The sequence below is a fragment of the Centruroides sculpturatus genome, unplaced genomic scaffold (assembly GCF_000671375.1).
Source record: "Centruroides sculpturatus isolate CEXI.00-Female unplaced genomic scaffold, Cexi_2.0 scaffold1065, whole genome shotgun sequence".
NCBI lineage: Eukaryota > Metazoa > Arthropoda > Arachnida > Scorpiones > Buthidae > Centruroides > Centruroides sculpturatus.
This window is the reverse complement of record NW_019385242.1, coordinates 66,265-85,717: the sequence shown is the minus strand read 5'-3', so window position 1 is coordinate 85,717 and position 19,453 is coordinate 66,265. Positions and strand designations below refer to the sequence as shown.

The 19,453-nt window shown below is 31.5% G+C and overlaps 1 protein-coding gene across 1 annotated transcript in view; it reads right to left on the bottom strand.

Annotated features, from left to right (window-relative positions):
• LOC111636621 (O-acyltransferase like protein-like) overlaps positions 1–19,453 on the bottom strand; it is an 88,859-nt gene that overhangs the window by 42,875 nt on the left and 26,531 nt on the right. The window contains exons 4-10 of the mRNA XM_023381904.1: positions 19,078–19,165; positions 18,114–18,208; positions 10,869–11,039; positions 7,621–7,714; positions 2,659–2,745; positions 2,405–2,570; positions 2,247–2,326 (exon numbers count right to left, since the gene is read on the bottom strand). Of these exons, the coding sequence (XP_023237672.1) occupies positions 2,247–2,326; positions 2,405–2,570; positions 2,659–2,745; positions 7,621–7,714; positions 10,869–11,039; positions 18,114–18,208; positions 19,078–19,165 (781 nt within the window). The remainder of the gene's footprint in view (positions 1–2,246; positions 2,327–2,404; positions 2,571–2,658; positions 2,746–7,620; positions 7,715–10,868; positions 11,040–18,113; positions 18,209–19,077; positions 19,166–19,453) is intronic.

The following is a 19,453-nucleotide window of genomic DNA, read 5'->3' as shown; positions in this document are numbered from 1 at the left end:
TAACTAAAAAATAGAAAATTTTGCAGAGAGGTTTGTTTATTGGCGGGATTGATGCTGTTATTGCTAAATTCAGGTGGTTAAAGGTCGAGATGGTAGGGAAATAATGGGGGTCATGTGTATCTTCAGTAGGGTCTGACTTAATAATGACTGGAGACTAATCCCTTCGATCATATATATATTAATACTACTCAACTGATACATCTTATCTAGTTCATAGTTAAGATTAAGATTTAATTTCCTTTAATTTCTTTATAAATTTTTTAAATTTATTTATTTTTTTTATTTTATTGCTGTGCCCCTAGGTCCAAGCCTAATCGATCAAATAAGAAATCTTCCATTCAGCATAATGATGTACTGTAATATAAACTATAATTGTAAAATATTCTATATTAATAATTTAAAAAGTAAATTAAAAGTAAATTACCCAAAGTATGTTCAAGTTTAAATCCACTGTCTACGTATATAATATGTGTACCTACTTTTAATCGAATTCACCCGTAAAAAATTATCAAAGACCAGTAAATTTACCCATTCATTTTTTTACCTGATTACTGTTAATACGATCAGTACTAGCAGTAATGAATGTAAAGGAGATGCATATTAGTATACTTGTAAAGTATTTTTTAACAAGCGTAAGTATTCCTTAAATCTAATAAGACTAAATTATAAGGTACTTTAAATGTTTTATAAATGCATATTAGCCACATGTTCCGCGAGCAATAGTCTAGTCACGTAAAGTTTGCTGGAATTTCTTCACAAAAAATAACCTTACCGTATAGTAATGAAACCAAAGCTACAGAACTTTGTGCCATATTAAACAGTTTTCAAATAAAAAATTATACAATTGATTAATTGCCTAACAATTAGAAAGGAACATTTCATGACGTTACGAATAAACTGAAATAATCAGGTAAGATCAATCAGCGTAATAAGTTGTCTCAATTCCTATTATCTATCTATATAACCCATTTAACGCGCGACCGTCTGTCCGCGTAACGGTATGCCAAAAATGGGCACTAGAGGCGCCCTAGCGATAATTTTAAATTAACAATAAATTATTTTTATTTGTAATAGGAATTTATTATTGATATGAATTTATTTTTTATACCACGAAATGATATAAATAATTATTATATGCCTTGCATTATTACATGCCTTGATTAACCTTGCGCCGCACGTTTACAACATCCCGTGACTCAGTGAACATCGCCCATTAACTCACGGGAAATTTGTTGAAAAATGGCGGATACATTTAAAATCCAGGTTTACAAGCGAAGGTAAATAAACAAATCAAACTATTTTAAAGTATATGTATAGAATGTTTAATAGGTAGAAATCTTGATCCGTAAGCCGCGATTGGGACTTTAACAGAGCTGTAGAGCATATTGATAGGAACAAAAAAGTCAAAGGAACCGTGCCTTATGGGAATTTGTAAAGAACGCACACTAGATGGCGTCCCGGGCTACTAGTCTATCATAAACTATGAGAAAAAACCGGATTCGTATCATGATCCTCCCAAAGAGTAAGGTAATATCCTTTTGAAGGAACATGTATTCAACAGTTCGAAAAACAGAACACTGCAATAATTTAGATTTGCTACTGCGTAGGCTCACTTTCTTTTAATGTACTAACATTTTTCATTTGTAAGTTTCACAATCTTTTTATGCAAATTACATGTTTGTACTCTAGGAAGGGCTACTATTAACTATTATTAATTTAATATACAGTACATATGTTAATAGCACACACATATATATAGAGAGATCGTATATAAACAATAGTCCCACGTGGATATTACAATCGGTTATCTGAGCACAGATTACCTGCTAGTTGTCAATACTGCTATACGTACTGTATAGTATATGAGCCATGTTATAACAAATATGGCTCATGTGCGTATCAGAGTGCTCAGTATCAGAGTGCACTGTGTAGGAGTATCGAAGTATTAAACAGCAATCTCCATGCTCATTTATTATTCTCAAATAAATTTTGCCCGTTTAAATACTTTCCGACAACAACAAAAGTATAATACTTCTCAGCTCATCCAGTATTCACTGTGAAAATTTGGTTATACAACAGTGCCAAATCGATCAGGTAATATGTACAGTACTTACATAATTGATTTAAGTGTCATCCAGCAAATTTTACAAAAACATGCATTTCAGGTCAATTACATCCAAATTACTTTTAATCACTTTCTTTTCTATTTACAATTAATTCCATTTTAATTATACAATTTTTCTTACCTGTCTAGAACAAATAATACAGGAACAGTGATGATATTATATTGAAAGATTACATTCATAATCCACACGTGACTAATCATCTGCAAGAAAAGAGCATAACAATTTGTGTTATTTTAAGCATAAATTTAAGATTTCGATTGAAGATAAATGCAAATTACTGTAATGCCAATGTTTTCAAAATTAAATACATGTAGTATTATTTTCCACCACTTCAGTTCAACATCCTTTACGCAGATATTAACAAGAGTATGCCAATGGGGACCATCTACAAGATTTGGTAGTATAACTGCAATTGCAACAACACAAAGAACAGGGAAAGTCAATCTGAAATATAAAATGAAAAGGATACGTGTAATAAAATTTACTTTCAACCTGTAAATTTATCTAATAAAATGCAAAAGTATTTTCAAACCTGACGTATCTCTTTACAAGAAAGAAAATGTAATAAAATTTAGAACGTTTTATGTTGTTTTTTCTTAGATAAGTTGTTAAAAATGCACTGCATAATATTAAAACAAAATACTTTATTAGTAAACATCAATAATTCTATATAATAAATTTAAAAAATACATTAATATTCTATTTTAACATTGATATAATATATATGTTACTGTGAAAGACCAAAATTAGAGAATGTCGATATTCTCTGGTAAATGTCGACACATACAAAATACGTCGGTAAAAGACCGAATATTTGGTTATATTATTATACATTCGAACAATCGGCCGACAAGCACAGATAAGCTTTGGTGGAGGTCGAAACGACACCCGAGATGTCGACAGAGACCGACAGATGCCGATGTCGACAGAGAGGTGATAGTCTGTCGCCAAATCCTTTGCGGATAGCCGGAGGAATACAAGGTCGTTCCTTTTTTCCCGCAACGATTTGGTGGAAACCACTTTGTCACTAGATGGCGTTTTTGTTCTTTTGATCCCGTGAGATGAGGATCGGTTTGTCAGGTCGAGTGGCGGAGGATGAGACGGGTCGTCGGTAAGTCATCGGCGATATCCGAATAAAAGACACCATTAACAGATCGTTATCACGTAATAACGTAATTAGTTCGTGATTTGTAAAGAAAACTCACTTTCCATAAATGAAAATTCTTCTCAAGAAATATTGCTGAGAGAAGCAGCTGAAGCTAATTCGAAAAGTGAAGGGCAAGGCTATATACTCTGTCATTGCAAAAAGAAGTGTTCCACGAATAAATGCAGTTGTAAAAGAAAGGGACTCTTGTGCAATTCAAAGTGCCATAACAGTTTAAGTTGTTGCAATAAATAGATTGTATAACGTTAATCACATAATTTATGTGTAAGTTTATTATTATATTATTTTCTTTAATGATTTAGAATGTACTGTTCTTTTTATGTTCAACAGTTTATTTACATGTGCTGTTACTAAGGCTTTCTCCTATTTTGACATATTAAAAAGTTGCATTTTTGTCTTAACGTAATAAAGATATTTTTATTCAAAATTCACCATGAGTGCAAGCTGAATGTCGACATTTGACAGTGTAAGTGAGAAATAATGATATTTAACAAATATTTCGTACATACACGAAACGACTGTGTGAATGCTGACATTCACCGGAGAATGTTGACATTCGCCAGATATCGGTCTTACACAGTAATATATACACCTAAAAAACAGAGAACCGTTTAATGTTTAAAAAACAAGAACATTAAACATTTTTCATAAAACCACATTAAAATATATTTTTAAGTGATTTTTTTAAAACATATATTATTTTAAATCAATTTCAACAATAGTTCTTTATGTGAATGTCATTGTTTAAAATGGAAGTAATGGAAGTTTCACGAATATTTCTGTATTAGCATCATTCCATTTTACAGAAAATATTTATAGATTGAATTATTTTCCCGGCTGTTATACATAACAGAAACTATGGCGATCTCTCAAAATATTACCGCTCATGATTTTTACTTTCTTGCTATCAGAATATCTTAAAACGTGGAAAATTCCAAAAAATTCGGGGGTAATTTCCATATTTATGAATGTTAGTGTGTGAGGGGCTTAATTTTGTTCACCCTGTTTGAAGCGTAATAACTCCTTTGTTTTTTATTGATAATTTCTGCAATATTGTAAAGAGGTTTGCTTGTTATCGGGATTCGTGCTATTAAATTTAGATTGTTAAATTTGGAGGAAGTGAAAAGATAAAGAGGGTTGTGTCTTTCCGGAGGTATCTCCAAAAAGATCGAACTTAATGACGATTTCACTCGTTGTTAGCATTTAGTTTTTTAATAAAAGCGATTCCTACACTCGAAATTCAGCTTTTTGCATTTTATCACAGTTAAAAACATAAAAAATTTTTAATGTAACAGAACGCGCATCCATAATTTTAAATGTTACTGACAAAGGTAAGCAACTTGTCGCTTTTTCAAAAGACTTAAAACGTACTGTGGTGTTGAATTGTTACCCTTAATTTCCTAAGGATGAAAGCACGATATTAACACAAAGTAATAGCAATAGATGGTAACTTACAGCAGCAAGAATTAGTTCACAAGATATATCATTAATATGATGCAGAATTAGCTGCTATATTACGATTATATTATGAAGAAATAAAACTAACATAAAGATTAAGAACCACTTTTAGCGGAAGATCTTTAAAACGTTCAATAATCAAGAAAAGTAATAATTAATTGTTTATTATTGTGTCATGGTCAATTGCAATTACTGTATAGCCTATTTAATGCTGTTTAGAAATGTAGGAGTTTAGAATCTTCACCACTCGAAATCAAACTAAATTTCCTATAATAACATTTTTGGACATATATGAGCAATTTTTCTATAAAAATTAGTACCAAAACTTACTTTTCACGTTACAGAAAATAAATGTTTCATTTGTACAAGACACATACTACACAGGAATATTTGTAGTGCATGGGATAGTGCTTACTGTAGTCATCATTCAGAAGTATAAACAAAATCAAATTTTTAAGATTGTTTTTTATTAATAAAGAAGCCTGCTACGTATTTCATTTGCTCATAAACCAAAAAGGTTAATTAGATCGTTATTCTTCCGGCCTGTGCAAGTTCTTGTCCTAAAAGTAAAATCTGAAAGCGATGTACAGTTTAGTCAATGGCTGAACGTGACTGAACTTCTGTGATGCTTCTCACAGAAAGTGTGATAATTTTGTTTCGAGGCAGTCAAATCTGCAACACGTCCTCAATAAATCACTTTCTTCATTAGTAAAATTCCTTTTCCGTGCAACAGTCACTATTCCATTGAGCTAAAAATATAATTCGTCATTCTACAGAATCGTCTATGGCAAAGACAGATCCATTTCGTTCTGACAAACAACATCAATGCAAAGATCAGTTGAATTTTCCTGTAAGCAACTGTTGCTATTTATTACTGAGCTTATATGGAAAACATCGCATGTTTTCTGATTACCTTCCACCTGGTGTCATAGGTACATTCACCTGTTGTGACACTATAGTTGCAGTTGGCAACATTATTCATTGTCTGACGAATGACACCAGTAGTAGCATCTTTAATAAGTTTTAAAATAATAGATCTGCATCGTCAACAGGGTTGAACTTCCTTATGTGTATTTTCCAGAGTCGACCTTTCTACTGAGGGCTTGTAGAGTCCATAAATTTCAGCGTAAATTTGTATAAAGACGAAACTACCGAAGGATACATGTAGTATTGTCTTTTTACATAAAACAGCTTTATAGAAAATTGTGAGCTGGCAAGATAATATATGAATCATGTGTGGTAAGAATGACATTCGAAAGCTGTGGCCATTTTAATACCTAAAACTTGGCTGTAACTTGTATATTTATGCAGAAAAATGTTTTCATTTGTTTGAAAATGTCCCATAGTGATGTGTTTGCTTTTAAAATTTTTATGGAAATGTAATTCGCGTGTCCTGCAATGCACCAACGAAATTTCTTTTAGACTGCTAAATATATCTTTAGATAGCATTGAATAAAAAAATATAGAGATGTCCTGAAAGTTTGTAGACTTTAAAAATCATAATAACTATCTATATTAATATTATAAAGAGATAATGTTTGTAAGTTTGGATGTAATCTCTGAAACTACTCATCCGATTTCAAAAATTCTTTCACCAATATTTAGAATGAAACTTCAGGGTGGACATAGGCTGTATATTATTCCGTTAGACGTTCATATAAATTAAAAGATATAATCTAGGTTAAGGCTTTTATGTCCAACAGATGCTACGAGTACGACGCGCTAAGTTTGCTTTTCTGGGAGGCATTATGCTTTTCTGTGAAAATGAACTAAAGCAGATCATCTTCTATCTATTTATATAAATAAAAATGTAATGTTCGTTTCTTCCTACCGATTCGTTTGAAATTTTGACACAACGCTGCATTCGAATACGCACGTGATTTTATATAATATACATGTCGAAATTCAACCCCACTGAAAAGAGAAAATTAGGATTAAGGCTTACAGTAAAGAACTCTGCTTCCATTTATACTATTTTAGATGCGGGTTTTTGCATTTTTTATTGCGTTTTAATAGCGTACGTCAACAGAATGTACACTAAAAAGAAATTTTTTAGAAAAATTTCCCCCTCCACGGGGGAAGTGTTATAAATTTATAATAGATACATTTTGAGCCACAACAACGCGTGGCAGGGTCTGCTAGTATAAAATAAACGAATTGGTATATTTCACTGAGGATTACACCGAAAGATTTCTCATTCCTCACAAGAAGACTTTTTGGCATAAGATAAATTTTTCACAAATAGAGAGGCACTATATCGTTTGCATCACGAAAATATGCAAACTCAAATCCTTTAAAAAGATGTGCATCTGTATCATCAGTATTTTGTGCATATCAAGTTATTGCATTATTATACTTAATGCTGACATTAGCGAATAATAAGGCATGCACAGATTCTATGCGTCATGCATCTGTGAGTTATGTTATGGCTAACTTGCAAAATGTCATAGTGGTGGGCACATTAAAAAACTGCTGTTGTAGCATGGTCGCGAGTGCAAATGAATTAATACCATACCAACTTAACTTGTTTTCTATACTGTTCTGATTATGTGATAATAATCACATTCTCTATCAGAGAAAATTTTAACTAAAAATTTTTCTTGTCAGAAAACTCCGCTTCCATGACAAGCCTTTTGGTGCAAACCCCATCGTAATACGCAAATTTGTTGATTTTATATGATTTTTAAAATGTCCATTAACTGTAGTACATCATGTACGTTACTGCAATTACTCGGTATGCATAGTATGATATGAAAGCCATTATAATAAATGAATTTCTATTTGCTATGCTTATATATACATTAAAATACTTTAGTAATAAATTATTAAGTAAAATAATATTGAAGATAAAAAACTTTTCAATTTAATTACCTTATAAAAAAGAATGATTCAACAGGTACAATTCCGTTCATAATTGTTTCTAAAACAATATTGTGCCACATGTCATAAGTATTTCGTAGGTATTCTGTAAAAATAAATGTTTTGAAAATATTTATGAAAGTAATTGAATAATATTTATACTAAATTATTTCAAATAACCGATTAATGTAAATTAATTAATATAAAGTGAACAATTTTGTTTCCATAGCTATATTAAGAGAAGATAAACTAAACAGAAAAGTATTAACAGAATATGAACATAAAATATTTTTAATAATTACAAATATATTTTAAAATATTTTAATTAAAAATTAAAAGAAAAAACATCAAGAAATGTTATAAACGAAAAATTTCTATTGAAGAAAAGAAACAATAATTGCACGGTGTTTGTAATGGCAATTTTAACAAAAAATTAATTTTGCACAGAGAAAATGTTAATAATATACATGACAGAGACTATTTACTAGGCACTTACGAAATTAAAGGCGATCAGTAATATAATCATGAAACAGAAGGCGCTATCAGTTTTTATGCAGCTGGTCAAAACTAATACCGCTCTCTATTGTATAATTGTTTCGCTGCTATACACAGCAAACAATACTAATATAATATAAGTCTTAAGTATAAGTAACCACTGAATATCCAATATTTTTAAATGAAAATTTAATTACAAATATAAATATGGTCACTATTACGACGTAGTTGATACGTATATGTATTCGAACATGTGATTCCTTAAGAAAATTCGGCTATTTAGATAATCTATGCCGTAAAACTCGTTTCATGGAATCCTACTGTACTATAAATTATATTAGTTTTAACTCAAAAAACTAAAGATACTGTACATGTAAAATTTATTTCATTCTCATTACATTTAAAATACAGTAGAGTCGCTGTAATCCAACATATATCGGACTGGCGGCTGTCGAATTACAGCAGATTTTCGGATTACTGGATTTTGTATGTACTGTATATACACACGCACGTCCTGACAGTTAAAACGTACAGTAAAAACGTAACTGGTTTACTAGGTTTCTTTATCGTGTTTATTATGATTGTGACTGTTTTGCCAATCGCAGGTGCAACAAACAACTAGCGATTGACAGTATATTCGTGCATTTTGGCAAAATGGCCGAGCGGTCAAGATGGTATCTTGCCGCTTCGAAGGACCCGTAATCGAATTCGAACAGGTCGAGTGATCTCCAAGAATTTTTCGGGGTAGACCGTTTCGTACCACACCATTCGGCTGCCCATTGTGGGTCGGGCCGAAACCATAATGGGTTTGCTAAATGATGAGTTCTTACTGTCCTCAAAGCCGAAACAGTTAAAAAAACTAAAGTATACATTTTGTCGCATACATCAAGTAGTAACACGAAAATTACATTTACACCACTTTGCGGCAAAATGTTGCATTACTGTTCGTTTTAAACTGGCAAATGACATACGATAAACACTCTACTGTATTTAATTGTTATTATATATTATAGAATTATTTTTATGAAAATAAAGGCATCATTATAAAAGTAGTAAATAACTTCGTTAATTAATATGAATTTATGTCCTTAATTTAATCAAAATTATTCTTTTAATCACTATATCAGTGTATTTCTATTAATAGGACTTATCATACTGGTGTATAAGATTACAGCCTCACAGTTGCACAGATTAAAATTGTTTTATTTTCAATTACCTGTANCGAAAAATTTCTATTGAAGAAAAGAAACAATAATTGCACGGTGTTTGTAATGGCAATTTTAACAAAAAATTAATTTTGCACAGAGAAAATGTTAATAATATACATGACAGAGACTATTTACTAGGCACTTACGAAATTAAAGGCGATCAGTAATATAATCATGAAACAGAAGGCGCTATCAGTTTTTATGCAGCTGGTCAAAACTAATACCGCTCTCTATTGTATAATTGTTTCGCTGCTATACACAGCAAACAATACTAATATAATATAAGTCTTAAGTATAAGTAACCACTGAATATCCAATATTTTTAAATGAAAATTTAATTATAAATATAAATATGGTCACTATTACGACGTAGTTGATACGTATATGTATTCGAACATGTGATTCCTTAAGAAAATTCGGCTATTTAGATAATCTATGCCGTAAAACTCGTTTCATGGAATCCTACTGTACTATAAATTATATTAGTTTTAACTCAAAAAACTAAAGATACTGTACATGTAAAATTTATTTCATTCTCATTACATTTAAAATACAGTAGAGTCGCTGTAATCCAACATATATCGGACTGGCGGCTGTCGAATTACAGCAGATTTTCGGATTACTGGATTTTGTATGTACTGTATATACACACGCACGTCCTGACAGTTAAAACGTACAGTAAAAACGTAACTGGTTTACTAGGTTTCTTTATCGTGTTTATTATGATTGTGACTGTTTTGCCAATCGCAGGTGCAACAAACAACTAGCGATTGACAGTATATTCGTGCATTTTGGAAAAATGGCCGAGCGGTCAAGATGGTATCTTGCCGCTTCGAAGGACTCGTAATCGAATTCGAACAGGTCGAGTGATCTCCAAGAATTTTTCGGGGTAGACCGTTTCGTACCACACCATTCGGCTGCCCATTGTGGGTCGGGCCGAAACCATAATGGGTTTGCTAAATGATGAGTTCTTACTGTCCTCAAAGCCGAAACAGTTAAAAAAACTAAAGTATACATTTTGTCGCATACATCAAGTAGTAACACGAAAATTACATTTACACCACTTTGCGGCAAAATGTTGCATTACTGTTCGTTTTAAACTGGCAAATGACATACGATAAACACTCTACTGTATTTAATTGTTATTATATATTATAGAATTATTTTTATGAAAATAAAGGCATCATTATAAAAGTAGTAAATAACTTCGTTAATTAATATGAATTTATGTCCTTAATTTAATCAAAATTATTCTTTTAATCACTATATCAGTGTATTTCTATTAATAGGACTTATCATACTGGTGTATAAGATTACAGCCTCACAGTTGCACAGATTAAAATTGTTTTATTTTCAATTACCTGTACAGGTAATTGAAAATAAAACAATTTTAATCTGTGCAACTGTGAGGCTGTAATCTTATACACCAGTATGATAAGTCCTATTAATAGAAATACACTGATATAGTGATTAAAAGAATAATTTTGAGTAGTAAATAACTATATAAGTTTAATTTTTTCTTATTTTTTATATCATATCTCCATTTATAGTACTTACCTACTGATGGTACATATACCACTGTAATTATTATATGACCAAATACGAGAACATTCATTATAAAAAACTTTGCTGCACAAATCCATTTTGTTTCTCTATTAATGTTGACGCTTATAAGTTTCTGTAGAGATGTACTGAGAGAAACCGAAAGGAAGTTATTCAAAAGTTTTGCTGAAAATATAGTTTTCGTTATTAATTAATAGATAAATCTTTATAGTATAAATAAGAAATTCAAATTTATTTGAATTAAAATTTTTTTGCTAATTGAAAATTTTTTACTTATATATTATTTCCTCACTAAGAAAACAATCAGGCGATTTAAAATTTTAAACTGAACTGAACTTTCAAAACTAAGATGGAAACACTGTTAAGCAAAAAATTCTGAAAAGCTGATCGTTTGAATTCGAACCAGAATCCCTCAGAGCTGTTGAGAACTTTACTGTCTCATCCATTAGCCAAATCTTCATGTTTGGGTGAAAACCCTTTGAAGTTTTCAGTATCATTTGACTGCAATTTGAAAAAATTGTAGACCTATACATTTCCACTGGCATCTGTCTGTGTCTTTAATCTTGCGAACATTGTCAGATAAATGAAATTTAAAAAAGGATATTAAGGGAAGAGTATATACGCCAAACACATTAAAGTTAAAAAAGACAATATGATAGTTTTATGTCAGTAAATATGACCTATATGAGAGAAATTTTGTCATGTTACTAATTGTTGTTTTTTTAATAATTTGTAGTATTGCACTGAAGAAGGGCTTAGCATTTATATAAGCCTGAAATGCATATGTGAAAACAACAAAAGAAGTGTCTAACCTGAAAGCTGTAATGATAGTCTAACAAACTTAATTTTCGAATTAAAGAGACATACATTCATAATATAATTGTTTAATTAAAATGCCTCAGTGTCCTTTTTTCTTAATAAAATATAAATTTTTGTCTATAATAAAGTATCTTCTATTACCAGGACTTATTATACTGGCACTACAGAAATATTACAAAGTTTTACAGAAAAACATTTTTTTATTTTACTTAATATATAGGTATATTAATTAAAATAAAAAAAAATGTTTTTCTGTAAAACTTTGTAATATTTCTGTAATGCCAGTATAATAAGTCCTGGTAATAGAAAATACGTTATTATAGACGAAAATTTATATTTTAATAATACAATTGTTTTGATGTTTGGATCGAGTTTTGTAGTAGCCAACGGTAAAATTCATTTTAAATTTTTATCAGTGAAGCGATTTCTATTTTTCGATTTGTTAATTTTCATGACTAAAATAATTTGTTCACAAATAGACTTTATGTTGACACAAAGAGACTTACGCATTTTAATGCATTATTTCGCAACGATTTATAATTGTTTTTATCGACACGATAGAATATATTGCCTTTATTTCTTTCATTTTCCAGGTTCTCATCGTTTTGCGTGTCGATGAGTTCAAGCTGTAGGGGAAGGTGGTGCAAGATGGGGTCATAGGGTAAGACGAGGACGTCTGTTTATTTGTGGTTAATGTTCTTTTATCTAGCTGTTATTTGGGGAACTAAATATCTACCTCGAAAGGGATCATTGAGCCACGGAACGACCAAATCGCTCTCTGTTTGGAAGTAAAATACCTTTTTCATGTTTCAGCAATACTTCATCTAATTTTATGCCTGCTAAAAAGTTTCTACAAAGTAAGTATCATTATGAACTTTTACATTATTTTTTAGATGAAGATATTATGGTATTCGAAGTAACCTTTAACACTGTAATTGTTTAGTTTTAAAATGAAATTTACTTGTGTTTGCAGTAAGTATAAAAAGTGTACGTTGGGGCAAGATGAGGTACCCATCTAGCCCCAGGTTGACCTTGAATATAGCCTACGAATCCAGAAGTATTTTTGCAGGCAGACTTTATTGCTGCAGAGACGACAAACAGGCCCCTTCAGCAAGGGTAGGCCTAACAAGTAAAAAACAAATGTCACAGAATGCCTCTATTGTGGAAGGTTATACTCTGTATCTACAGAAAGTTGGGCTAAATGTAGCCGTTGTGATAAATGTGCACACTATTCTTGTGNTTAATTAAGTTAAAAAAAAAATGTTTTTCTGTAAAACTTTGTAATATTTCTGTAATGCCAGTATAATAAGTCCTGGTAATAGAAAATACGTTATTATAGACGAAAATTTATATTTTAATAATACAATTGTTTTGATGTTTGGATCGAGTTTTGTAGTAGCCAACGGTAAAATTCATTTTAAATTTTTATCAGTGAAGCGATTTCTATTTTTCGATTTGTTAATTTTCATGACTAAAATAATTTGTTCACAAATAGACTTTATGTTGACACAAAGAGACTTACGCATTTTAATGCATTATTTCGCAACGATTTATAATTGTTTTTATCGACACGATAGAAGTTTCATATATTGCCTTTATTTCTTTCATTTTCCAGGTTCTCATCGTTTTGCGTGTCGATGAGTTCAAGCTGTAGGGGAAGGTGGTGCAAGATGGGGTCATAGGGTAAGACGAGGACGTCTGTTTATTTGTGGTTAATGTTCTTTTATCTAGCTGTTATTTGGGGAACTAAATATCTACCTCGAAAGGGATCATTGAGCCACGGAACGACCAAATCGCTCTCTGTTTGGAAGTAAAATACCTTTTTCATGTTTCAGCAATACTTCATCTAATTTTATGCCTGCTAAAAAGTTTCTACAAAGTAAGTATCATTATGAACTTTTACATTATTTTTTAGATGAAGATATTATGGTATTCGAAGTAACCTTTAACACTGTAATTGTTTAGTTTTAAAATGAAGTTTACTTGTGTTTGCAGTAAGTATAAAAAGTGTACGTTGGGGCAAGATGAGGTACCCATCTAGCCCCAGGTTGACCTTGAATATAGCCTACGAATCCAGAAGTATTTTTGCAGGCAGACTTTATTGCTGCAGAGACGACAAACAGGCCCCTTCAGCAAGGGTAGGCCTAACAAGTAAAAAACAAATGTCACAGAATGCCTCTATTGTGGAAGGTTATACTCTGTATCTACAGAAAGTTGGGCTAAATGTAGCCGTTGTGATAAATGTGCACACTATTCTTGTGACAATATTGAGGAAAACGACAGTTTAACAATTTTAATTTGTCCTTCTTGTACAGTATATAAGAATAATATCCCCATCTTACCCCGTGGGTGGGGCAAGATGGTGCATTTACATATAATTTTAAAATATTAAATTTTCTTGTTTTTAAAAACGTTTTTCAAAAATTAAATTTTGTATTATATATTACCAAATGTTGTAGTTGCTGATAATAAAAAAATTATTATTCTCATTAAAGTGGTTGCCATCTTACGATTTTTCAAACATTAACATTCTCATCTTGCCTCACCTTCCCCTACTGCGGTGATTCTCAGCCGAGGGTACATGTACCCCTAGGGGTACGAGTGCAAATCGACATCTAACTTTCATTATAAAATGGCGTATGTTAAACAATTTGCTGTAAATTATTAACACAAGAAACAAGAAACGACAAAAACTTACTTTAAAATTCTGGGTTGACACAAAAGTTCGTCCGTTTTTAGCACCAGCTGGCTAAAAACGCAACACTGAAGTGCTATTTCCTTCACATGAGTAAAATTTCGATGTTGTTTGACAAAAGGGATCTTAGCTAGTATTTGAGAATAAAGCTGTCTTACTTAGTTGTGTTCTTAAAATTTTGTTAAGCATTACAAATGGCAGAAAATAAGGAGAATTTTCGACATATTATGCTCTTTCATTTCCGAAAAGGCAAGAATGCTTCGCAGACTCAAAAAAAAAAAAAAAAAATATGATCTGTGTATGGTGAGGGAGAAATTGATGATTGTGCCGTAAGTGGTTCAGAATGTTACGTGAAAGCAATTTTAACCTTAGCGATGCACCACGTTCTGGACGACTAGCCGAGGCTGATGACAACAAAATATTGGCACTAATTGAAAGCGATCGACATAAAACAACTCGACAGATTGGAGAAATTCTTCGAATCAATCAGTCAACAGTGTCATGGCGATTACATCAACTTGGAATGGTTAGCATGGCCGATGTATGGGTGCCGCATGAGTTAACAGAAAAAAATTTGATAGACCGAATTTCTGCTTGCGATTCTCTATTGAAGCGCAATGAAATCGATTCATTTTTAAAGCGAATGATTACCGGTGATGAAAAATGGATTATGTATAATAATGTTAAGCGTAAAAGATCATGGTTTAAGGACGGAGATGCTCCTTCAACCAGCGCAAAAGCCAGTTTACATCCGAAGAAAGTTATGCTATGCACTTGGTGGGACTGGAAGGGAATTATTTATTATGAGCTGTTACCTGAAAATCAGACCATTAATTCAGAGAAATACTGTTCACAACTAAGTCAATTAAAGCGAGCAATTGACCAGAAGCGACTTGAATTAGCCAACAGAAAGGGCATTGTGTTCCATCAAGAAAACGCTAGACCACACGCGTCTTTGGCCACCCGACAAAAACTTTTACAACTTGACTGGGATGTTTTGGTCCATCTACCATGCTCTCCTTACCTTGCACCCTCTGACTACTATTTATTTAGATCGCTTCAAAATAGCTTAGATGGTAAAAACTTTACTTCCTTGAAAGACTTGAAGAATCACCTGGATCAGTTTTTTAGCCAGAAATCTCAGAAATTCTATGAGCACGGAATTATGCAGCTACCGGAGAGATGGAGAAAGATCATCGAACAGAATGGCACATACTATATTGATTAAATGTAAGTTTTAGTAAATAAAATTTTTCTTTGATTCTTTTCAATAAAACGGAACGAACTTTTGCATAAACCCATATCCCAGTATGAACACCGATTTCCCTTTTAACAGTCCAAACAACTTCTTTATCCACTTCATTTGCCCGTTTATTTGTGCCGTTAGTGCCGAGTGAACCTGTAGTCTANGATTCTTTTCAATAAAACGGAACGAACTTTTGCATAAACCCATATCCCAGTATGAACACCGATTTCCCTTTTAACAGTCCAAACAACTTCTTTATCCACTTCATTTGCCCGTTTATTTGTGCCGTTAGTGCCGAGTGAACCTGTAGTCTACTAAAAGTATGGTTTAAACGAGGCATTAATTTTAAAATAAATTTTTTTTTCTATTCTATAACTATTGCTCGATGAGATTGAATGTTTTCGTGTTTTTACTGGACTACTGGTATTAGGAATAACGAGGCCTGGATCGTACCCCCCACCATGTAATGCGTTTCACTGCATACGCGCATTACTTGATATTTAGAAAGTGGGGTACATATTACATTTGTTACAAAAATTGACAGATTCGTGTATTGTTCTGCACGTTATAAATTCGCAGCCATTACTTTCAAGGTCAGTGCACTATTATAATCTCTATTTAACAATGTGGGAACCAAATTTTGAAAAAATTACTGAAGATTTATTGCAACAAATATTCCATTGAATTTTGTTAGAAATTATTGTAGAATAATTTAAATTTTCTTTATCGTTAATTAAAATTATTTAATTTTAGGAAATGTAATTTACGCATGTATTGAAATGACTTCTGTGATTTTATATAATATACTTATCAAATAATAATAAATAAATGTATGTACCTTATTAAATTTATGATTTACGTAAAATAAGTAATTCACTTTTAGTTAGAGTTTTTTTATGGCACTCAATTATAAGGGCTGTATACATCTAACACAGTAATTATAAAATTTACATACAAAAATATAAGGGGTACTTGAGAAACAACTAATGGTTTAATGGAATACATCAACAAAAAAGGTTGAGTACCACTGCCCTACTGATTCAGGTTCATTTTCTGGCAAAAGACAAAAGTGTTGCTTAATAAATCCAGCAACGATTTTACGTTTTGAAAAGAAGAAAAACGATCTTTAATAGCTGATACCAAGTTATCAATCTTTTCAAAATATATAGTTTTGAAGACGATATTAAATTTTATAGAAACTTTCTTGTAATTAGTAAAATGTAATTTCCCGACTTCAGTTGAATTTGAACTAAATTTAACTTATACTGAAAAGAAAATGTGGCTGTGAATTTTAGTAACTATTTGATCTTTGTCCTGATGTAGCGTATTTAAAGTATTTAAATGATTAGTAATGTGAACCAGGATAGCTAAGGTCACATAACAAATCCGGATTTTTAATGTCAGGGGCTTTTTATTTTTGTCAGTCATGAAAAGTTCAAGTTTATCAATTAAATTGAAGAGCCGCTCCAATGTTTGATTGCGACTTAGCCACCTCATTTCTGTATAAAAGATCAGGCCATCATATTCGCTCAGAAATGTGTTCAACAGACTTTTTAAACTGTAGGAGATCCAGGCCACGGCATTTTATTAAATTATTCTTGAAACAGCGACTTTCATCACGTAGTACACATCTAAGTTTCTTAAGGGACAAGTTCTCCTGGCTGATTATGCAATGGAATTATATCAATTCATCGTCGTGCTGTTTCAGTAATGTTACCAATCCCGAATTAGCCCCTATCATGGAAGCAGCTCTGTCAGTCGTCATACCTGATAATTTTATCAGATCTAAATCAATTTTGAAACACTTCTCCAGGATTCCAGTGAACATATCACTACTTTTCGTTTATTTGACAATGAACTCCAATCAGCTCTTTACTTAATTCAAATTTGTGCGTTATTCTATGTGCAAATATTAACAACCGGGCTGTGAAAGTAATGATTCATCAATAGTCAATAAAAAATAGGCAAGTTTCCCGAAGTCAGCGCAACCGCCCCTGGGAGCGAGAAATCGTCGGGGGTGAAAAGAAGCGAAGGGCGCCGCAGGAAATAGACTGAAAGTCCTCATCAGATAACGACCATAGGTGAGGTTTGGAGTCACTGACAACTTTCCGTTTTTTCCATTAAAACGGGTGAGAAGAAACACTACGTTTAGTGATTTCCATATAAGAAAGACAATATACAGTAAGGACACAAAGTGCGATTTTAACAGAAAAAATTTTAAAAATATATTTTAAAGTCAAAAGAAAACAGGTGATGGACGGTGGTGGTATGGTTGACTATATGATGCCCCTATCGCCCACTTCGTTCTATAACCAAGGGCGATGGCACATAAAACTTTGGAATCACTGGTTCAGACTTTTTCGACTATCAATAAAATGCTTCCTCGCATAAATAATTTATTAAAGATTGGAAAATGCTAAGAATGGTGTCAAAGTAGGCCTATATGTCAGAAATACTAATTATATATTTCAAATCTTACCTTCATCTATAAAACGTGGATGGTTTGTTAATTTCCGTAGCTTCTCTGCAACAGTTGCAAGTGTTACCCAAATGATAAAGAAAGCAAAAATCGACCTATAAAAATGTATATCAAATAAACTATATAATTAATGTAGTTTATAATAATCTACAATGTTTACATAAAAAGGTAAGATAGGTAGTTATATCGTAAAGACCGAATTGAATTTTCTGATTAAAAATGTAAATTATGTGTACCATAATTAGTGTGAATTATAAAAACTTTACGAAATATTTATTTGTCATTATGACTATTATTTAGGGACATTTAGAAATAAAGTTTAATAAACTGGAAAATGTCTATTACAGCAAGCTAAAGCTTAGTAAAATTTTCTCAGTATTTCTAAAACGATAATATAATTCAGAATAAAAAAAGGATCGAATTAAATTTAAAAGAACAAATCAACTACACATGGCACTCTGCTACGGGTGCACTTCCAGGAAGGACTTTCTATGAGACACTTACCCGTATTTTGATATACAACACGAAAAGTGAATATAAAATAATCTACGCAGCAGGCCCAGTAGTAAATTGCGAACCAGTTACCATCTACCAGTGTTCAGTGCTTTTATGCAGTAGGGCACTTCAAAGCCAAAAAAGAAAGAAAACTATTTTACTAAAGAAAACAAGAATTCCCCTTTATGCACCGTGTATATCGTTACTGTTAATCAATTTCCCATTTTTTTTTTCGCCTTCAAAATTTGGACATTAAATTAAAATATTTTTTCGTATAAATTAAAAATATTATACTAATATTTACTAATTAAACTATTTATAATTTAATTATATTTTCATAGGTAAATTTTAAATTAAACTAACAAAATATAACTGTTAAATTATTAGTACATATTAATTTTTGTGCAGATAACAAGAATAATTGTTACTAAATTAATATTATCAAGTATAATTAACATATACAGCTCACATGGTAATTATTTGTGGTATTGAATAAATCCTTTTATCATCTCGTTCTTGACATTCTTCCACAGTCAATAAATCTTCATTTCCAGTTACTGAAAAGATAATGTTGACACAATTAACATAACTTTTATGATTTCAAATTGTTAACAAAAATTTTACTCTTCAATCGAAAATTACCAGTGCAAACTATCGATTTTAATAAAAATTATTACACTCTCAATTCTATTTTTATTTATAATAGTCCGGCAACGAGTTGCTTAACTTTCCCGGAAATATTTGGTAGCGCCATTAGTTATGATATTTTATTTTAAAAATTTTTGTATTTTTAACTATTATAAAATGGCAAAACGCTTACTTTTGAAGCAAAGAATGGGTTTTAT